The sequence below is a fragment of the Gossypium raimondii genome, chromosome 10, assembly GCF_025698545.1.
Source record: "Gossypium raimondii isolate GPD5lz chromosome 10, ASM2569854v1, whole genome shotgun sequence".
In the NCBI taxonomy this organism is placed as follows: domain Eukaryota; kingdom Viridiplantae; phylum Streptophyta; class Magnoliopsida; order Malvales; family Malvaceae; genus Gossypium; species Gossypium raimondii.
The window spans coordinates 25,711,676-25,735,925 of record NC_068574.1 but is presented as its reverse complement, the minus strand read 5'-3'; the positions used below and the strand labels follow the sequence as shown (position 1 = coordinate 25,735,925).

General features: G+C 32.0%; 1 protein-coding gene across 3 annotated transcripts; it reads right to left on the bottom strand.

The window, feature by feature from the left end:
• Positions 1 to 244: 244 nt before the first annotated feature.
• Positions 245 to 4,750, bottom strand: LOC105777067 (receptor-like kinase TMK4). Of its 3 annotated transcripts, none has more exons than XM_012600125.2 (3): positions 2,346 to 4,750; positions 1,356 to 1,903; positions 245 to 987 (listed from the first exon to the last, which is right to left on the bottom strand). In XM_012600125.2, the coding sequence occupies exons 1-2, from the start codon at positions 4,591 to 4,593 to the stop codon at positions 1,389 to 1,391; spliced, it is 2,763 nt and encodes a 920-aa protein (XP_012455579.1). In that variant the 5' UTR covers positions 4,594 to 4,750; the 3' UTR covers positions 245 to 987; positions 1,356 to 1,388. The 3 variants fall into 3 exon arrangements, with proteins under 3 accessions (XP_012455579.1, XP_012455578.1, XP_012455577.1); XM_012600124.2 differs by having other exon boundaries at positions 245 to 981; XM_012600123.2 differs by lacking the exon at positions 245 to 987 and having other exon boundaries at positions 1,026 to 1,903.
• Between the last annotated feature and the right edge of the window lie 19,500 nt (positions 4,751 to 24,250).

The window sequence follows — 24,250 nt, the reverse complement described above, 5'->3', positions numbered from 1 at the left end:
AAATAGATGTTTTAAAAATCTTTGTTCCAAGATTTTCAAAACTCGTTTTGATATTCAAAATTAAATTAATAATTTTAATAATAAAAAGAGCTAATTGATAATTTAAAGAAATAAGTATAAGATGTTAAAGTTTAAGGTGTAATTACAATAAAAATGATTGTATGTTAAAAAAGAAAACAGATGGTAGATGGATTATGTTGGAGCGATAATAGAATTGCAGGTAAGGCATAAATGCAACCAGCAATGTTGGACAGAGAATTACGTATAGTATAGGCGTTAAAACATTATAGTTGCTGTCAACACAAATAATCCAAAAATAAGAATATGTTTAATCATTCATCCATCCCTTCTAAGCAATCAAATTGGAAGAAATCCCTGAATTGATAAATTTCCAACCACCACGATGTGGGTCTGTCACACCTCAGCTAATCTTCTTACTTCTTCCTCTTCCTGCTGTCATTTTCATATTTTCAAACCCTAATTCAATTGGTCAGCTTGTCACGGTTACGTATCCAAACCATCAAATCAAACCTTCATCTGGAATACATTTTTTAAATAGGAAAAGGAAAAAGACAGCTACCACATGTGTAGTTGGCACTAACAAATATATCCTACTTTTTTCAATGGAAACTTCCCAAAGCCATGTGACGTAAGTATTGACTTTCAAGCTTTTATTCATACCCACGAAACTGTTTACAAACCTAACTAATGCATAAACTCAAGAAAGAGTTGATAAACTCGAAACTTAGGGTGATTTTGGATGGGCGGTGCGTTTACCTGCGGTTAGTGTAAAAACAGCTGTGGCGGTGACATTAGATATTGCAGCGATACTGAAGCGTGAGACAAAAAGTAAGCTAAACGTACCGCACCGCACCCAACCGCCCATCCAAATCCACCCTTACTCAGTTGATTGATGCAATCACTCGGTTTTTATCCTTTCTCGGCCTCTAGGAAAGAAACCAACCTTCCTCTATCTCCAACCTGCAACTTATTATTATTATTTTAATAAAGAAATGAATAAAAAATGATTCAACAATAATTATACATTACAATAGAAAAAAAGATTAAAAGAACATGATACAATCTTTCTTTCCCTCCCTCTCCTCCCCAAAACCCCTATTTTTCCCTCTGTAAATACTCCAAACAAAAATCACTCGGTTAGCTGTTGAAGAATATAATAAGAAACAACAAGAGTTCTTTTGGCTCATGTCTAGCCCAACAAAGTAAGAGAACAATCCGAATAAATAAAACATAATAAGACCATAATACACTCCGTTATCGACTCGACAGCAACTCAACCTGGCCTTCCTTTTTTGTGTGTTTTTTGCCCTCGTAACATTTTTTACAGTACATACCTCTTCAAAATTATGCCACTTATCCCACTTCCATCACCGACCATCAGATGAGCTTAATGTGTCTGAAAATCCCGAGGGTTTTGCAGGAATACTTGATTGGGTTTGGGAGTATGATACATCACCATACATTGTTGAAGTACCTTCATCTGCTTGCCATCTTAGTAGAGCCTGAGGAAGGCTCATGTGAAGGTCAATGCCCGAGTTTTCGTCTTCCTCTTGGGTGGTAGGCTTCCACAGCTCAACAAGGGGGCCCAACACATTTACAGCATGCCCCATGTCAGGTCGCTGATATGGTTCACGAGCTGTGCAGTGTCCTGCCAGCTCAGCCACCTTGAAGATACTTGCCATTGCCTCCTTATCACAGTTGATTGTTTCATCAACCACTTTAGGAATGTTGTCTTTGTTGGTAAGGACCCTGCGAAACCATGTGACCAGATGTGACCTCTCATCGGGTAAGGTCTCATCTAAAGCTTTTCTGCCAGTTATTATCTCCATCAAGACCACTCCAAATGCATAAACATCCACCTTCGTAGTCACCCTTCCAGTTGCTGTTCAGATTAAAACAGTATCTCTATTTAGAAAAATATAACATTTAACCAAACAACAAAAATGACAAAGTTACAAAACAGCCAGGCAAAAGGCAATAATAATACCATTAAACCCAAATATCAAACATCAAATATTATAAATGCTAATCAGAAGACAATTGTTTCAGTCAATCATGATTTTTAATCTTTTAACGTAAGAATACTGAATATGGCCTCATAACTTATAAAGTACGCTGTTTAAGCTAGCTTGATAATACCATGTAGAGCCCCAATCATATTAACAGCTAATATCTTAGCTATTCCTCGTTTGAGACATTGAGGATACATCTAAATTACATTGAAAGGTTTAATTTGCCTAGAGAAAATTATCACAGAATATGCATAACTAAGCAAGTAAGCTCATATAAAATCTTACAGCATTTGAAGACAAAAATTCACATACCAGCATATTCAGGAGCAAGATATCCAAACGTTCCTGCCAATCTTGTCTCCACAGAGTATTTGCCTTCGGGTGCATTTTTAACCAGTCCAAAATCGGCAACCTTTGCTCTCATGTCATCCCCAAGGAGAATGTTGGAGGGCTTCAAATCTCTGTGAATGAAACTTTGTTGTGCCAAAGAGTGCAAATACTCAACCCCTCGTGCAACATCCAGTGCAATGGTGACTCTCTGCTTCCAGGTGAGCGGAGCATATCCATTTTCCCGCCATTCAAAGAGATGCTGACTTAGGGTACCTTGAGGCATATACTCGTAAGCCAAGAGTCTCTCATTACCATTAATACAGTAACCCAAAAGTGCAACCAGATGCCTATGCCTAACTTTTGTAAGCACTGCGATTTCTGCCTGAAACTCATTCATTCCTTTAGTACCGGTCGACACACATTCCATCCTTTTGACAGCAATCTGTGTGCCATCATGCAGTTCCCCTTTATAAACAACCCCGAAACCACCTCTTCCTAAAACATTGGCCTCACTGAAATTATCTGTCACTTGTCTTAGTACTTGGATTGAGATCACTACATTTCCACCCTCAAAAAAATGGCGGTCACTACGATCCCCACTGCTTTGGCTTAGCATTTCACTGGGAACTCCCCCATTCCCATTCATTCTGCCACCGTTTTCTGGACTCTTAACCACACCCCTCTCAGCATCACTGCCCTCCACCTTACCAAATTTTCCGTACCGCTTGTTCATAACATACTTATAAGAAACAAAGCAAACAACAGCAACAAAAATCAATACACCAGCAATAATACCGACAATCATAGCAATCGAATTCTTACTATGGCCACTTTTCAAGTTACCATCCGAACCTCCAGCGGATGCTCCAGATCCTGAATCTCCTCCATCACCAGAACCACCAGATTTTCCAAGTAAACTATTCCCCGAGTATGAGAATTTTACTGAATTCGAAAATTTTGGGATGTCTCCACTAAGATTGTTATTAGACACATCAAGAAGCTGCAAACTAGTCAACTTAGTCAGACTATCAGGAATTGAACCAGTTAATCCGTTACCACTCAGATTCAAGTTCTTCAATGATATGAGATTGGCAAATGCCGCAGAAATCGTCCCGACCAAGTTTTTCTTTTCCAGATTCACTGTAATCACATTCTTTTGTGAATCACAAGAAATAAAGGACCATTCGCAAGCATCATTCCCAGGCCACTTATCAGAAAGAGGCACAGGGTACCCAAAACCCCCAGCAATCTCAAGCAATGTAGTAACTTGAGGATCACAAGGATCCCCATTACTATTACAGAAATTATTGTTTCCATCAACAACTTTTTTCTCAACTGAGGTAGGAAATTCTGGGAAAGGACCCTGCAATTTATTATTAGACAATGAAACATTCTTCAAGTTTGGAAGGTCAATTAAAGATTTGGGAACCGGCCCTGTCAACTGATTGTCTCTAAGCTGAAGATCGAAAATATCCAAACATTTAGACAAATCTGGGATCGGACCCGTAAACAAGTTTTTCTGAAGCCAAACCTGAGACAACTGTGTCATGTTGGATAAAACTTGTAAAGTACCATTGAACCCAACATCCTGATTGTTGATCCAAAGATTCTGAACCATTGATCCACCGAGAGAAGCTGGTAATGTGCCGCTCAAATTGTTGTAAGACAGCCTTATACTTTTCAAGCTGTTCATAGAATCGAAGATATCAGGCAAGGAACCGAACAAGCTGGTGTTGTCTAGTTGAAGTTCAACGAGTCCCGTCGATTGGGACAAATCTGGGAAAGTCCATGGACTTAAACCGGCATTGTCACTCAAACTCAGCTTTTGCAAGCTGGTTAATTCGGAGAAGGCGTTTGGGGATATAGAGGTGAAGGCGTTGCTGTCAAGGTAAACCTCTTGTAAGCTGGAGAGGTTGGCCAAAGATGGGATGGTCCCGGACAAGGCGTTGCGTTGGAGTGACAAAGTCTGGAGCTCCGACAAGTCGGCGATGTCGGGGGAAAGGGTCCCAGACAGGGATTTGGAAGAGAGGTTGATGGAAGTAACGCTGTTGGATTTGTCGCAATTTATGCCAGGCCACTTGCAGTAGTTGTCTGAAGAAGTGGAAGACCACCCAGTGGGAGGAGGGCGGAAGGATGAAGCTATCTTGAGCATGGTTGCGCCGTCGTCCCCGGCGGCGAGAAAGGCGGAGAAAAGGAGGATGGGAAGGAGGATATGGTGGCGGTTAAGCATTTTTGCTTTTGGGTTAGTTTCGGAAACCAAAACAGTTGGATTATCCAACAACGATGGTGTTTGTTGGATTGTTCTTTGAATATGGTTTTTTTCTTTTTTTCCTAACAGTGAAAAGAAAGAACAGTGTTTTAGGGCAAGGGAATACTTGGGGGAAAGACAAAAGAAATAATGAAAGGGAATTTTCTTAGTTGGAATTTTTTTAAAAGAGAGAATATCTTACCTGTTTCTTTTTTTTTTTCCTAAAAAAGTTAATATGTAAAGTACTAAAATAGTTTAAATTTCACATACATCCCTATCAATTTCAAATATGAGCAAAATGGTCCATCTAAAAATAAAGTACTTATGTCCCGTACTTTTAAAAATGGATAAGAAAAAAATGAAAATAGCGTCAATTATTATCCAATCCAACTCTGAATTTTGACTTTTTTAAATATTATATAATAAGAAAACAAAAGTCCGTACATTATTAAAATTAAAAACTAATAAAATTATAAAAAAATGTTTTAAAATTTTATATATGAAAAATAAAAAACAAATAGATATTACTAAAATACTCCAAAGTTTTGAGAAAAAAAATTTTGTAAATAGTATCGCGTAACTTTTAAATTTTAATAAAAAGCGTGAAAATTCTAAAACAAACTATAAGAATTCAAAAGATCATAAAATCCAATATATGTGTATATATATATATAAATGTTCGAAAAATATCTTCAGAATATGAAAACAAATAAAATAAAAGCTCCAAAGTTTGAAAAATTATAAAATTTTCCAACAAATATTTTTCCTCAAAATTAAAAGGAAACTTTATATAATATATATGCAAAAATATTCTAAACTTTATAAAATTTAAAAATAATAGAAAATAATGAATTTTTGAAATTTTAAAAATAAAATTAATTTTACTGAATATTTATATATTTTTATTTTATAATTTTTGAAATAATTTTGGAAAATTTTAAATTTTAAATTTTATTTTTTCAGAAATTTGGTAATTTTAATTATTTTATTATTATATAAGTTTTTGAATGTTGGGCATTATTTTAGAAATTTAACAATGTTTTATTAAATTATTAAAAATTCAAATTTATACAATACTGTTTACAAAAAGAAAACTATCAAAATAAATATTTTCTTTTATAGAACTTTTAGTACTTTGTTCATATATTTCGAAAATATAAGTTAAAGATTTTTAGAATTTTTTAAATATTTTTAATATTTTTTGGGTGTTTATGTGTATCCTTTAGATGGGTGAAGCTGTGTATTTATATGATATGGTTACTATTCATAGATGTGATTTCGTAGGTAGGTTCCATGCATGTCGGCACGTACTCTACTCTAGGTTTAACATGTGTTTATACGATGTGGGTTCGCCTATGTGATGGTGTGTGAATCCACATCGTGCGGTCTCATAGAGGGGTTTGAGTGTCTTACATGCTAACTCATAGTGTCACGCAAACTTGAAGTGCGAACTGTGTAAAACTCGACCTAGACCCAATCAGGTTACGAGTCGGTAATAGTGAGTATCATAACAATTTGTCCCCCACCTGGTTTGAAGAAGAGTTATAAAGTGACTCTTATTGGAACCTGGTTCTATGAGATGAGAAGTAACACAAGAAGAAGTTTATTAAATACACTTTATACCTTAACTTGCAACATACACTTCACCATGTGTCAGGAAGGGTTACAACTATACGCAACTGATTGTGCCCTTATTCTCGGATATATGAATCGTTAAAGTGTAAAAAGCCCTTTTAAAAGGAAGTTACCTGAGCCCTAAAAATTACATTATTTGAATTAGAGATTTTGGAGAAGAAACCATTGTTGAGAAGAAAAGTTTCAGAGGTAATTTCCCTAAAATTTCCATCGTTCTTTTAATTTTTATCAGTTTTATTAGAACACCATGGCTAGGACTAGAAGAAATGGTAGTATTATTCAGAACATCCCTTCACGACGCCATGAAGCAAGTACCCCATAAAGGCTAAGGCCTATGTTTGCACCACGGAGGTGGAAGAAATGAATCCTATTTTGGCCGCTTGAGGAATACAAATACTAAACGTTTCTTATGACTTCTCAATCCCTAAATTGTTAAATCGGTTGAGCGACACCAATGACGGTAGTTTTTTACTTCCACTGCATGTGATAGAGGTAGGTTTCCATTTACCACTCCACCCTTTTTTTCTCACTTTCTCGATGAATACAGGGTAGCTCCGGGGTTGTTATCTTGTTTTTCATGGTGGGTTGCAATGGCATTCTTCATTGAGTGCAATCAGTGGGAAGAAGTGCCATTGATTATCATTTTTCAGAATTTGTACCAATTGAAGGCCTACAACTGAGGGGTTCGGTGGGTTTATTTTATTTCTCACCTTGCGAAGATGTGGAATCCATCATTACTAACTGGTCTTCGAACCTTTGCCTAAATCATTGCAAGTACATATGGGTTAAGTACAAGCTTAATAGTGGCTTTGACTTTCCAACTGAGTGGTCGATACTTGGTAAGAGTATGTGTCTAACAAAGCAAGAAATTATGATAGAAGTAGGTTGGGGATAGTATTATAGACTTCACAAGGGTCGCGTGCTAGATTTTGAGGAATTGCTAACTATCAGGAACATGTTTTAGCACTGACTTTTAAATCTAAGTCCCAATGGATGGAGGCAAGTTAATGTTGATGATGGTGCGGACACCGTTAGATTACTACCCGTACAGTTCGTCTGGCCACATAATGCTACTAATGAGTTAAGGCTTATATTGTTTAAGAGAAAAGAGGGACCTAGAAATTATTGTTATAGAATTTGTAAATTAAAGCCTCGTCCATAGTCTTCGAGATCTTCAGGGAATGTAGAAAATGGTGAAAACCCCCTTATGTTAACTGTTGGTACTGATATTACACTTGTTGGTGATACAGGCACAGTTCGTGGTATTGAAGAAAGTTAAAAAGTATCCATAAGCTTATCCAAGAAATCAACGAATGCATGGGTATGCGATCTTTTATGTAGAATGTGTGAAGTGATCCCTCTAGTACTACTATTGGGGAAGGGAGTGCGAGCAGTAGAAAGAAGCAAAAGACTATTGCGGGAACTGCCAACATTGTACTAAGTAGTGAAGATGAGTAGTCCAATAGGGGAGTTTCGTCGAAATAAAAGGAAAGATCATATTAGAACATCTAACAACTTAGCCCTTTATTACTACAGTTCCTGCCATAATTTCATCTTCTCTCGACTCTCCTATTGATCCTCTACCACCACCAAGACTAGCAGTTGATGATGCCTTTGGAGTAATTGTTGATTATGGCCTTCCTAGTGGCTCTATGAAATTCACTGCTTCTAATGGTGAGAAAGGAACATTATTTCCATGGAGCAAACATCTCAGCATGCAAAAGTTTCCCTACAGTCCTAGTGAGGTGAACAAACAATGGAAAAATTCCATGTCTGAAGAAGTGAATGAGCATTTCTATCCTTCTAGATCGTCAAGTTGTACAAGGAAACCTTCATTGTAAGAGTTTTTTCTTTCCCTCCAAGTTGTCTTAGTTGAAGCTAACATGGTCAGTATGGGGCTCGTTGAGGGTATTGGTGAAACAAAATTAAAAAAAGAAAGAAATTGAAAATGTTTATCACTCTACCATGGGGTACTAAAAAGGGCTCGCGAATTATATACAAGCTTGGATGAAGAGAAATAGAAATTGTTGGAGCAGAATAGAAGACTACAAGAGCGTCTCACCTTTATTGAAAAAGAGGTTGAAAAGTTACATAGGAGATTGTAAGTGAGTGAGCCGATAAATGTGTTTTTGGAAGCAACCATAAAAAGTATGGATGAATAACATAGAGTTGCTATGGCTAATCTGGTGAAGAGCCATGAAGAAGCTTTAGAGAAGTACAAGAGGGAAAATATGCAAAGCTTCCAAGACTACTTACCTGATTTAAAGTATAACTTCTTATTGCAAGCTCAAGTAGTTGACGGTCCCTTTGATGCTTATAAGGTAAATTTTGATGCTCTTAGTAATTTCACTGGTGCTCAATTAGATTTCGATGTTCACTTCCCTTCTTGAGCAGCTTGGGAAGAATTCTTGAAAAATGGAAGAATTCCAGCAAACTTTACTTCGCTGAAGATCCTGTTGAGACTAATATGGCTCCCACAGCTGAATGTGAAGGTGATGGAAGTGAAGGAGAAAACGAAGAAGATGATGAAGTGCTCGTCGATCCCCAAGATACCGGCAATAATTCTTAATTTCCTTATTTTTATTGTACTTGTTTCTTTTGAATATGAAATTAAAATTCTTTGTTTGTTTTGATTTGAAACGGTGTTATGTTTTGACTGCAAATTTATTTAAGCAAACTACACAATCAAGTTGTTAGCATAAATGAGCTAAGAAATAAAGATTGCAAAATCAACTAACATAGGTTGCGATTTGAACCAACGAACTTTAATAATATTAGCTACGATCTTAAATCAGCTAGGTCAAATAAAATTATTCATGGTCTTAAATCAAATGAACTTAGGTTGCGATCTTAAATCAACGAATTGTTCGGAGTTGTGATCTTAAATCAACTAACTCAAGTGAAATTGTTCATGAGCTTAAATCAAATGAAATTAGGTTGCGATCTTAAATTAGCTAACCTTAATGACATCAATCATGATCTTAAATCAGCGAGCTATTCGGAGTTGCGATCTTAAATCAACTAACTCAAATAAAATTGTTCATGATCTTAAACTAAATGAACTTAGGTTATGATATTAAATCAGCGAGCTATTCAGAGCTACGATATTAAATCAACTAACTCAAATAAAATTGTTCATGATCTTGAATCAAACGAACTTAGATTGCGATATTAAATCAACTAACCTTAATGGTATCAGCTGCGATATTAAATTAACGAGTTGTTTGGAGTTGCGATATTAAATCAGCTAACTCAAATAAAATTTTTCATGATCTTAAATCAAATGAACTTAGGTTACGATCTTAAATCAGCTAATCTTAATGATATCAGCTGCAATATTAAATCAGCGAGTTGTTCGGAGATGCGATCTTAAATCAGTTAACTCAAATAAAATTGTTCATGATAGATAAAATAGACAACATTTGCAAATAATGTATCTTTAATGAAAAAAGGATAGATCATTCATACATAAGATTTCATTAAGTGGCGTGCATTCCATATACGTGGTAGCATAGGAATCTCCATCTTTGTTATTTTGTAAACTTCATAACCTATCTTTTCTACCACTTTCTAGGGTCATTCTCAATTTGGGTTTATTTTTTCTTGTTGCAATACTAGAAAATTGACATTGATATTTCTTAAAACAAGATCACCAACTTGAAACTTCTTGTTCTTGACTTTAGAATTATAATATCGAGCAACTTGTTGGGCTTGTACAGCATTCTTAATATATGTTATCTCTTTCGCTTCATCAATGAGATCTAAGTTGAGTCAAATGACCTCTTGATTAGAACCTTCGACAAAATGAATTGTTATATGAGACCGCATCCAAGTGAGGATGCAGTCTCTTCTAACCAAGCACCTTTGGCATCATCAACCTTTTTATTCAAAGTTATTAGAATCTTTTTATTCATTGCTTTTACTTGACCATTTGTTTAGGGAGTCTTTACAGAACTTTGAGTGACAGCAATCTATAGATCCTTATAGAAATTTTTTAATTTTCCTTGAAATTGAGTTCCATTATCTGTTATAATCAGGCGTGAGATGTCAAACCCACAAACAATAAATTTCCAAAGAAAAGACTTCATTTCTCTCTGTGATTGTAGCTAAAGCTTCAACTTCTATCCATTTAGTGAAATAGTCTACAACAACTACTATGATTTTCTTCTGAGCTGTAGCTATTAGAAATGGGCCCAAAATGTCTATTCCCAAATTTGTAAATGGCCAAGGGCTAGACATTATTTCAAGTGTTTTACTGGTGACTGCTGCACCTTGAGCATATTTTTGGCAAGAATCACAAGTGTAAACCATATGGTGTGCGTCCTTTTGGATAGTTGGCCAGTAATTCCCCTATCCGAAGACCTTTTGTGCTAGCTTAGTTTAGCGAGCTCCTTCTTATTGAGATGGTGAACTTCTCATTGTAGAGCTTGTACAATTGGGGTCATCCACGTTTCTTCTTAGTTCAGACTAAAAATTTGTTGGACGTCACAGTTTGGGACATCTCTACATTCTAACAAAAACTGTCATCTCTGTTCAATAGTAATAGAAAATGTCAAGTTTGATAAAATATCAGCTTTGGTGTTCTCCGTTCTTAATAGTTGTCAACATGTGCTTTATCAAACTAAGTGAGTAGCTGAGCTGCTAGGGAGTGGTATTTCTTCAAGTTTGGCTCTTTTACTTCATACTCACCATTAATCTAATTCAATACAAGCTGAGAATCAATATGTATGATCAGCTCCCTTGCCCCTAGCTGTAGAGCCAATTGTAATCTTGAAATTAGTGTCTCGTACCCCGCAACATTCTTAGATGCTTGAAAGTAAAAAGATAGTCCATATAGCCACTCATTTTCATCAGGATCTACTAGAAGATCACCCGCTCCTAACCTAGTCTTCATTGTTGAGCCATCAACACAAACTGTCTAACACTTTAGCTTTGCAATTGAACTCATTTGCCTCTGTGACGAGCTAACTACTACATCTTGTGTGATGAATAGAAAAAGAATTTTAGAGGCAAATGTGTATTTATAATAAAACATCGTAAGACAAAGTAAGTATTTGTCAAGTAAAATTCTAATAATCTTGTGTGAATGATAATGTTCGAAATTAAAAATTACCTGCAAGGTTTGATGATTTATTAAAAGAGCATTCCACCATAAAATTGATTAAGATTTGAGCCTTGATCGTTATTCTTGAGGCATATTATATTCCAAAATTAGCTAATTCAATTCCACATTTGGTCATTCTACCTAAATTATCTACTCTAGACAGAATATATTTGACAGGCTGATTAGTCATGACAATCATAGGATGAGCCTGAAAATAAGGATGCAACTTGTGAGCTACCACAATTAAAGTGAAAATAAGCTTTTTTTGTCTTTGAATACATTTGTTCACCATCTTGTAACACATTGTTAACATAATCTATTGGAAATTGGCGAACCCCTTTTGCTTTGATCAAAACTGTTGCTATTGTTTTATCCGAGGTCCCCAGGTAAAGATAAATAGCTTTCCTCACACGCGGCAACGTCAAAAGCAATGAGGATGTGAGATATGACTTGAGCTTTTTGAAAGCAACCTGTCATTCTTCTGTCCAACTAAAAGAAGTTTTCAAGGCTTTGAAAAATGGTAAGCATTTATCTGCATTCTAAAGACGGACCTGTTAAGTGCAACCACCCTCCCCTTTAGGCGCTAAATATCCTTGAAGGTCCTCGGAGGAGGCATATCTAAAATGGATTGAATCTTTTCTAGGTTCGCTTCTACCCCTCTCTGAAACCAATAAGCCTAGAAATTTTCTCGCTCTTACACCAAAAACACATTTCTTCATATTTAACTTCATGTCATGAGCTCGCCAAACAGCAAAAGTATCAGATAAGTCTTGGATATGTCCCCTCAGAGTGGAGCTCTTTACCAAGATTTCATCAAAATAAACCTCAACACTGCATCTAATTTGCTCTCTGAAAATCTTCTTAATCAATATTTGGTAGGTCGCACATGTATTCTTCAACGCAAAAGGCATAACTCAATAGTAAAACAAGTTTTCTTCTTTGATAACGGCTGTTTTATCCTGATCTTCTGGGGCCATAAAATTTGGTTATAACCCGAGAATGTATCCAAAAAACTCACGAATTTATGACCTGAGGATGCATCAACCAACCAATCAATCGAGGGTAAAGAAAAACTGTCACTGGGGCAAGCTTTGTTAAGGTTGGTGAAATCAATGCATATTCTCCACTTTTCATTAGCTTTTTTCACCATTACAACATTCGAAACCCAATCAGGGTATGCCACCTCTTTGATGAGCTCTGCTGAAAACAGTTTTCCTATCTCCTGCCTTTTGGCCTCCATGACCTGTGGAGCTAATCTTCTTTTCTTATACTTAATTAGCTTGATCTCGAGAGATAAGTTTAACCTATGAACGATCACTTGAGGATCCACACTAGGCATATCTGCAGCTAACCATGCGAAAATGTCGGAGTTCACTCTTAAACACTGAACCAAGTCATCTTTTTCCTCCTCTATCAATGCTGAAGAAATTTTTACAAAATTATATGTGTTATCATACAACAACTATAAAGTTTTCGTGACTTCTACTGCTTTTGGCTTACGAATTCTTTCCTCACCTCTAACATCCAAACTATCCAAGTCTAAAACTTGACCAACCACCCCTGTCTGCTACGAAATTTGTCCTTACGACACCTGTTCGTGTGTTTGTTTGATTGATAACATGTGGCACTGCCTAGCTGTTCGCTTATCAGACTTCATAAAACCTATCACCGTCTTTGTAGGAAACTTAATCTTCATACAAAAGGTTACAACTATCATATTAGCCATTCTCATTATAGGATGTCCAACAATGACATTATAGGCTATTGGATAGTCTACTACAAAGAATTGAAAAAAAATTTATTGTGGTGTACTCGCTATTTCCCAAGGTAACGGGTAAATTAATACATCCTTTCACCTTGATTAGGTGGTTCACAAAACCATACAAAGGGCTTGCCATCTTTAAAGCTTGCTCTATCAACCCCATTTTTTGGTATGTATCCCAATTATCCCCTCAACTTCACTGCCACTATCAACCAAAATTCTCTTTACCTCAAACCCTGTCATAGTTGCTAACACAATCATTGGATCATTTCCTTCTTCATTACACACCAAATCTTTGTCCTCATCATTAAATTCCACTTTCTTTTTTTCTTGTTAACGTAGCCTTTTCAGGGAACTGATTAACATTACATTTCTAAGATGAGCCTTTCTCTTTGTATTAGAGATCGTCCACTCTTCATTTGTACCAATTATCATTTGTATTGTACCTTTAACTTTTTTCTTACCCCTATCATCACCTCGTGAAGTTTGACCTGACAATGTAGCATCTCAAGCCACAAAATCTTTAAACTTACCATTCCTCACTGCTTTTTCAATAACATATTTCAAAGAAGAATAACCTTCAGTCTTACGTCCTCCGTCATTGTGAAAATTACACCTATCCCTTAAGTTTGACCTTGACTGATTACATAGCATGGGTGGAGGACTTGACAAGCTGCCTAAACTTTTAACCTGGCTAAGAATATAGGCACGCGTAGCATTTAAGGGAGTATAGGTTTCAAATTTGCCATGAGGAACATACCTTATTGTGAGCTCAACCTCAAGTCTTTGAAATACCCTCGACAATTCATTCTATGAATAACTCATCTGTTGTCCCCCTTCTTGTACATGTAAACTCTGAGAAAGAGGGCCCTGATGACTGTAAACTCTCTGTCGATTTTTGAACTGTCTGTCATCCCTCCGAAAGGTATTGCGAGCCACTCTCTTAATTTCTTCTACTTCAGTGAACTTATGAGCTCTCTCATACAAATCTACCAAACTCTGTGGCCTATTATCAGTGAATGAATATTTCACATGTTCATTCTGAACACCCATGATAAAGGAATCAATAACCCACTGATCCTCTAAATTTTTTGTGTTTAACGTTGCTGCACGGAAACATTTAACATAATCTTGTAAGGATTCCCCATCTTTCTGCTTTACTAACATCAAGCCCATAAGAGTACTCATTATTGTTTTATGAGCTCGAAATCTTCCCAGGTTCACTTGGCCCAACTGTGAGAAGCTCTAGATGGAACCCTGGGGTAGAAACAGATGCCAATATTTTGCATTTCCTTTAAAGGTCGTCGAGAAGGCTTTACACTTATCAACATCATATGCCCCTAGCACATTCATGTAATTGTTATACTGCACGAAATGTGCATGAGGATCTATTCTTTCTTTGAACATTTCCTTTGGAACCTTAAACTCTGCCGGTAGACTCATAGTCGTTATCTTAGGAGCCAATGGATTGTTAGAACAAAATAACCAATCCATATCCTCGGCATCAGGATGCAATACTCACACATCTATACGCAGAGTGTCCATTTCATTCTACCACGGTTTTGCATGTGCCCTTACATCCTCCTCTTAGGTAGGTGTGACATGCTCTTGAAGATTGGAGTTGTCAAATTGCATTTTCCTTCTCAATTATCCGTTCTGCCTTAACAATTCCTACTGAAACACTTGTTGCTGTTTGAACCTAGCACTTTGTTGGGCCATTTGCACCTTCATCAACCTCAGCTGCTCTCGCAAACTGAATAATAGTTGTGGCGATGCTCCCTGATCAGAGGGAATAATGATCCCTAACCAGATGAAGTGTTAAGATTGAATGAGTTGGAAGAACCTACATGGCCTGAGTTACCCAAATTCTCTAGTCAGTCAGCAAACCAACCAGCAAAAAGGTCTATCTCACTAGGTTGATTGCCAGTGCCAAAACCTATTGCCTGGCCTGAAGAAAAATTAGTAGGGAAATTCTCATTGGGGTGAGTCATTTTATTTCTTTTAGCAATCTAAATATCTGAAAATAGGAAGTCTGTCCACACTCACCGCACCAAATTATTGAGTGTTTTTGTGCGCCCTTTAGATGAGTGGAGTTGTGTATTTATATGATATAGTTACTGTTCATAAATGTGATATCGTAGGTAGGTTCCATGCATGTTGACACGTACCCTACTCTAAGTTTAACACGTGTTTATACGATGTGGGTTCGCCTATGTGATGGTATGTGAACCCACATCGTGCGGTCTCATAGAGGGGATTCGAGTGCCTTATAGCAAACTTGAAGTGTGAACCGTGTAAAACCTAACCCAGACCCAGACCCAATCAATTTACAGGTCGGTAATAGTGAATATCATAACAATATTATATATATTTTTGGTAAGAATATTATATATTTTTAATGTTTATTATTTTAATGTATTTTATTTTTTCTGATTATTTTGAATTATTGTAATTACATTTTTAAACTTTGGAAAATTTTAGTAATTTTTATTTAAATAATTTTTTAAATTGTCAATATTTTTGTAATATTTTTAAAATATTTTTAAAATTTGAATTTTACTTTTTGAAACTTTGAAAAATGTTACTGCTTTTCTATAATTATTTATGATTTTTGGGGTTTTAGAATTTTTCTAGGTTATCTAATATTATATAAATTTTGAATTTTAAATATTTTAGAATTCAGCCAACCATAGTTGAATTATTTAATGGTCACAATATTTAAATATTTTTTCTTGTAGAATTATATAGTCGTTACACAGTTGCTGTAAATGTGGGGGAGTTGTTATGGCAGAAAAAAATGATAACTTGCATATATTTCACTTTTTATGGCAAAAAATTTCTTCAATTTTATAATCATGGAAATTTTTCGTCCACCAAGTAGGGGTGAAATACTACAATGTGGATTGAAGGAATATTAAAACTATATATATTTGATACATTTTCAATAATGTTTTAGACTTCACAAGTAGAGTTAGGGGTTGAAAAAGTGTTTTATGGTTATAATAAAATATAAAAAATATTTAAAAAAGATACACATGACAATTTTTAAAATTGCTTGTGAAATAAAAAGTACATTACCAATGTACCAAATACTAACCCTTAAAAAGTAAAAATAAATTAAAATAAACATGTATCATATACTAAACTCTAAACTCTACTTATGGAGTTAAAAAATTCCAAACCGTAGTGGACAAAAAATAGACTAAATCCATAAATATAAGATAATAAACTTAAAATATTAATGTTTTAGTTTTACTTAGGATTAAGTCATATTTTGGTTTAAATTTGATAATTTTTTTTTCACATTGGGTTTCAATTCTTTTTGTCTAAATTAGGTCTTGAATTTGATAATTATTCTCATATTGGAACCTAAACTTTTTTTTGTCCAAGTTAATTCTTGAAAATTTTAAAGTTCAAGCCCCAATGTGGAAACAATTGTTAAGTTCGGGGCTTAACTTGGACAAAAAAAATTTAGGCACTAATATGAGAAAAGTTACTAAGTCTAGATCCCAATGTAAGAATAATTACCAAATTTAGAACTTAATTTGGACAAAAAAATTCAGATCCTAATAAAAAAATACTAAATTTATGTCTCAAATAATGATTTAACCCAAAGGTATTTGAAAAGTGGGTTTAGGTTTGAAAAAAAATTGGATGTGCATACATTTTACATTAAATCAAAATATATTTTCATTTTCATTAATATTAATCATTAACTCATTAAATATTTTTTACTTGTGAGGTTAAAATTTTGAAGATGCACTCTCTTTTTCTTCATTATTTTCTATTAAAATAGAACAAAGTATATCATTACCATACAAAATAAGAATTTCGTACATAAAATAACTATTGAAATTCCTTAATAGATGTTGTTCCTAACTAACTAGAATAAATTATCATTCCAATCGGTATTGTTTAATTTATGAGTTAAATAATTAGTAAGTCAAAAGAATTTATTTCTCAATTTAAAATTTCGAATGAAATTATTTTTATTCCCAATAACAACTTCTTTAATTATAAGCATACCAACTTTTTTACATCATATTAGAGCCATCGGATGAATTAAAATTTATTGTCTTAATTTATTGATAAACTTTGAACTTGTTAATTTTATATTAAAGAAAAAAACCCTTAAATCATATATTTTTATTAAATTATTTACCATTAGTGTAATATTTCTTTAATATTAAAATTAATTTTCAATATTTAAAAACTCAATTAAATGAATGGATAAGTTAAATGAATAAAACAAAACTAGAAATCTTTGACATTCAATCCGTTATTTCTAACTTAAATTAGTATGGTTTTCTATCCACGCTTCGTGTTGGGTTCATCATTTTGGACTAAATAGTTAAAATTTAAAAATTATAATATGTTCCAAGTTTTTAAACTCTCGTATATTTAGAATTTAATCCCTATATTTTTATTTTTAGAAGTTTTATACATTTTAATTATAATAAAATATTTAGAGTAACCAGTGACATTATAAAAGTTGAAGTACTAAATTATGTTAAAAATTAAAACTTAAATTTGAGTATAATAAGGGACTGAAATTGAAATTTGACCCTTTTATATAATCTAAAGAAATAAAGGGATGAAAATTGAAATTTAACGATTACTTTTAATAATGTAAAAGAAAGAACACTTAATCAAAGAAGGCCTTAGGGCCTTGTATAGGTTTGGAATAAATACAAGTCTTGATGCAGACTGAATTATAATATCTCACTTCTGCCAACTATAATATACAATTTAGTGCAGATTCTTTCCAGGGCTCCACATTTTCCTTTTAAAAATATAATAAATACAACTACTTATAATCTCTCCTCACCCTTAAATAAGATAATAAATGCGTTTTAGTACACTCAAATTTATATTTTTACTCTAATAAGAATATCAATACTAACCAAAACTATTAAAGATGAGTACAAAATACATCAATTTCATATTATAAAGAATACTATATTAATATATAAGTTAATGACAATAAGTATTTTGTTTTATTTTATCAATTTATGTATTTGTGTTGTGATTGTGTATTCAAGTTGGGATTTTTATATTTATATGACTTTTGAGATCTATATATTATTATTATTACTATTATTATTTAAATTTATAATTGAGTTAGCGTCACAAGTTGATTGGGCATCAATTTGATTAGTGAAATTATGAAAATGTTCTTTCGTAATTAAAATAAGATATATTATTCGAATACTTTAGTTCCTATATATATATATATATATATATATATATATTTCAAAATTCAATAAAAATTTTGCATGTGCTGAAATTTGAACCCATACTATTTACATTAGTAAAATCTTAATTTTATCGATAAACAAAAGCTTATTTTAATAAAATATTTACATTTTAATTGTATTATGCATAATTTATTGCACCCATCAATTGTATATATTGATAATGTTGACTAGTTTGTGTCATAAGTTAACTCGACACTAACTCAAAATTGATGACAATAACATGATAAACAATTATAGTGTATTCAATATTCTTAATATTGTGTATTTACGTGTTTAAATTTCATTTAAACTATTTTTATTTTAATATTGTACATTTTTCATGCGTTATTATTAATTAGTTTCAAACCATACATTTTATTATTTATTATATGCTATTTTAAAACTAACATTTGTGTTTTAAATACGCAGTTTCTACAAGCATGAGTATGATAAAATTTCTAGTATTAATAATTTATGTTATTATTGCAAAAGAAAACTATAACTACAACTTCAAACAAAAGTAGGATATCAACAAGAGGAGGATTCATTTACACCGATGTAAAACTAAAGTAGTATTACATTTGTCCTTATATTTTTATACAATTAATATTTTAACAATCCAACTATCATATTTCATTTATATAGATGATGCTAACTTAAAATTTCTAATTGTTTATTTTATAAAAAAATTTTGAATTGTTCCATAAGCATTAATATAGATATTTTTTAGATCGAAATGATAGAAATATTGAATTGCTTTTAAAATTTTCATGCATGACAAGTATAATTATATTGATAAATTCAACGGTTTAATAATTAAAATATTAATTTTACAAAAATATAAAAAACAATATTAATTTAATTTTACATAAGTATAAATGAATAATTGAATATAAGCATATATTTTAATAATTATGGTGATAGTTTATAGAATAAAATCATATGGTGTCGAATACCACGTAGCGGCGTAGAGCGATAAAGGTGGAATTAGGTGGAGGAAATGCGGTGCGGTCCCACCAAAGGGACAGCACAGCTGTTTCTTAGCTTAAATACATACATATATAAAACAAATCAGCTACGCCAACGCACCTGCACCGCAGTTTTTGCCCTTCTTTGTTTCATCCGAATGCCTGAAAACCAATGGCCTTTTTTATGCCTTCAGCTCCTGTAATTTTTGGATCTTTAATATTTAGTCCCTTTATTTTTATTTCTAATAAATTTTTTATGCATTATTTCCAATAATTTAATCATTTTATTTTCTAATCTGAAAATTAAATTTCAATTGATATTATTTTAATGAACTTTTGTTAAATTTGAATATATGCTATTTTAATATTCAAAATCTTAATTTAAAATTAAAGTACACTTGGTAATATATATAAATTTGACATATGTCAATTAATAATATTATGAGTTGGACTTTCATTTTTAAATCAAACAAGTGGAGAAACTAAACTTCTGAAATTAAAAGCAAAGAGATTAAATTTCAAGTATTTGAAGAGTACAAGGACTAAGAGCATAATTATACTTTTACTCTCCTTTGCATATGGTTGGTCTTGTGGGTAACCGTTCTTTTCCGTTTTCATTGTCTTTAACAACTAGGGGTTTTTTACCCAAATAGGATAGAAAAAAAAAATACTGAAATGAGATATCAGAAAAAAAATTTACCAAAATAGGTTACTTTTTCATTGGAGCCTATTTGGTAGGCGTCAATGAATAAAATAATAATAATAATAATAAATTTAATAAAATATAATTTTATATTTTTTTAATATTTTTTTGAAAAAAATACGGGTCGGGTCGGGTGGCGCCTCTCAAGTAGGCGCCAATGAAGGAGCCTGATGGAGAGCGCCAATGGTAATGTATTTTTTAATAAATAATTTTGTTTATAATTTAAAAGGTTTATAGTTTGTGAATTTTTAGGATATATTTTAGAAAATATTGTGAATTTTTTATTAATTATTAATTATAAATTATCTATATTTAGTGTTTATAGTTTAGATTAGAATTTTGTATGAATATTTTAAATTTTTGTATGAATATTATAATTTTTTATGAATATTGTAATGTTGTATGAATATTGTAATTATTTTATAATTAAATTTGTATTTATAGTTTTGGATTAGTAATTTTTGTATGAATATTGTAATTTTGTATGAATATTATAAATTTTTGTATGAATATTGTAATATTATAGTTTTGTATGAATATTACAATTTTTTGTATGAATATTGTAATTTTGTAATTTTGTATGAATATTATATTTTTTAATGAATATTGTAGTATTATAATTTTGTATGAATATTGTAATTTTTTGTATGAATATTGTAATTTTGTAATTTTGTATGAATATTGTAATTTTTTGTATGAATATTGTAATTTTGTAATTTTGTATGAATATTATAATTTTTTATGAATATTGTAATGTTGTATGAATATTGTAATATTATAATTTTGTATGAATATTACAATTTTTTGTATGAATATTGTAATTTTGTAATTTTGTATGAATATTATAATGTGGGGATATATTGTAATATTGTAATTTTTGTATGAATATTGTAATTTTGTAATTTTGTATGAATATTATATTTTTTGAATGAATATTGTAATATTATAATTTTGTATGAATATTGTAATTTTTTGTATGAATATTGTAATTTTGTAATTTTGTATGAATATTGTAATATTGTAATATTGTATGAATATTATAATTTTTTATGAATATTGTAATGTTGTATGAATATTGTAATATTATAATTTTGTATGAATATTGCAATTTTTTTGTATGAATAATGTAATATTGTAATTTTGTATGAATATTATAATGTGGGGATATATTGTAATATTGTAATTTTTTGTATGAATATTATAATTATTTTATAATTAATTTGTTAATAATTTGGGAAAAATTCACAATATTTTGTTCACCATTGGCGCCTCCCAAATAGGCACCACCATTGGCGCCTCCCAAGTAGGCACCACCATTGGCGCCTTCCAGATAGGCGCCAATACTATGTATTATACGGGTTATATACTAACCCGGAAAAGTATAAATTATATTTTAATCAAAATTTTATTATTATTATTATTATTTTATTCATTGGCGCCTACCAAATAGGCTCCAATGAAAAAGTAACTATTTTGGTAAATTTTTTTCGACATACTATTTCAAGAAAAAAATTTTTCTATCTAATTAGGTAAAAACCCAACAACTAGTTTAGTAATAAAACTATTTTATTCAATAAGTCAATTTTTATATCACAAAAGTTGAATTTTGCTGTACTTTTTATTAAATTTAAAACTAATTTATTTATTTATTTTTTCATTTAACAGCATGCTTGCAGTGAAATATTGTTTTCGACTTTAAACCTATAACAATGCCAAGCAAAGTTTCAATTTCTTTTATAGGTTTGTTGAGTATCAAATCCATCTGGAGAAATATTTGAAGTGTTGTCTGTCCGGTAATTAGTCAGACTTTCAATAATGGTTGGTATTGTCCTTAGGTCGTCCCGGAGTTTTGTTTCCTATCTTTACTGAAAATTGTGTACGATTCATAAAAGGGGAACACTTTAAGGCAATGGGTTGTATGTAGGCACACAATCAATCAGTCGCTCACCATGGGGATGCGAGTATTTGGCTTATATCCCTTAGGTTGGTGGTTCAAGTCCCCTAAGTGCATGTGACAATATAATTAATATTACACACTATATTGACACCTCAACTGTGAGTCTTGCAAGTCGTATCACTATATCTCCACTAACTGAAGCACTCTCCCTCCATGAACCTTACAAGGCTCTTAACGAAGGTGAGAGACAAAACCCGACATGAGGATAATAATTTACCATTGTTGGAAGTTCGACTGGCTGCCTATGGAAGATACTTCAAAAACTTCTCTTGAAAGAGTTTCCTTCTCTCAACAAAGTTAAATGAGATTATTGGTGGGACTTAAAACTCTTGTATTTGCTAGAGTGTTAACGGGTATTCAATCCACTTAACTAACTATATGAACACAAAATTCCAATTATTTGTGGTTAAAGTATATTTAAAGTACCTGCACTCTTTGTACATTAGGAATTTAGTCTTTCTATTTTTATTTTTAGGATTTTAGTTCTTTTACTTTTCAAATTTCAATATTTAGGTCCAATTGTTAACACCGTCAATTTTTTTATTAATTTCATTAGTGTGACATTTTGAAATAAAAAATATTATCTTGGTAGCAATGCATCAACACATATGATGTTGTAATGAACTTGAATTTAACAAAAGAAATTTAACAATATTAATAATTAGACTTGTATTTTTAAACAGAGTTAACTGCACCAAACATCCCCAAACTATGACCTCATTCTAAATTGGTCCCTAAACTTCAAATCATTCTAATTACATCCTCAAACTATCTATGTTATAACAATCAGGTCCTTCTATTACTAAAATCGCCAATTTAACTATTTAATGACACATCGGATCTTATACAACATAATTTAAAATGAAAATTTTAAGAAAATGAATATTGTAAAAATAGATGTTTTAAAAATCTTAGCTTTGAAGTTTTTGAAACTTTTACAAAAGCTTTATCATTCACTCTTTCTTCTTCTTCTTCTTCTTATTTTTTAGTTTTTTAATTTTAAAAGTTACATGACAACATTATATTTTTCTTTAAAATTTTCATTTTAAAATTATCTACATAAGATTCGGCTCATCATTGAACAGTTAAATTAACAATTTTTAATAATGAAAGGACCTGATTGATATAACTTTGATAGTTTGAGGATGCAATCAGAACGTTTTGAAGTTTAGGGACCAACTTAGAACAAGGGTCATAGTTTGGGGAAGTTTGGTGCAATTAACGCCTTTAAATATGAAAAATTGAGAGACTAAATTTCTTGAGATAAAAGTAAAATAACTAAATTCCAAATATACAAACAATAGAAGTAGTTGAAGCAAAATTTAACCATTATTATTATTTTTATAATAATTTGGACAGGTAACAAATAACTAACAATAAGGTTTATTTTTTTTAAAAAAAAACTCCATGAACAATAATTACAAAAGATTGACATAATTAGAGTGAACCAAATTATTAGAGTTTTAAGGTTTTTGTTGGTTGAATATGAGTAGTAATTTACACAAGCCATTGATCCTCCACTTTTGACTTCACCCTATTAACTGCTCATAAACCCGGTGGGATTGGCAAGTTGAAAGCTCCCATCCAAAATTGCCCAATTTAAACATGCCATTCTCATTAATTCCTACTACTGGATTGTTGGTTTGGTGTAGTCAAGGGCTGCCATTCCCACCCACTGATTATCAGCATAGCCTTTCCCTTACATTTTGTTAATCCAAGACCCTCCCACCAAACCAATCCCTTGGATTCATATCCATTTTCCTCCATTAAATATTCCATACAGCCTTTTAAATTTAAAACATAATTATCAAACTATTTTAATACAATCACATCTCTCATTCTCCCTAACAATATTTCATTAGAATTAATTTTTTATTTTTTATTTTTACCACTTTTCATCTATACCAACAAATATAAAATATATTGTTTACTAAATTAATTCTCTATAACATCTTATTATATTTTTTTAGTAAAATTAGTTCCACTTTTAAATAAATTAAGATATCATTTCAATAAAATATATTAATATTATTTTATTAAATAAAAATCATCTTTAATAAATGAAATTATATTTCTAAATTTTATTAAAGATATAATCTAAATCTCTCTTACTAATATTTTTATCATTAATATATTATAGTTTGAAATTTAAAAATTTCAAATATTCTCAAATGTTGTTATAGGCATATAACAACCATCTCTCTAGAACATCCAAAATTTTGACATATAATTAAGAGGGTTGATTGTATTAAAAAGGATAAGTTATCTTGTTG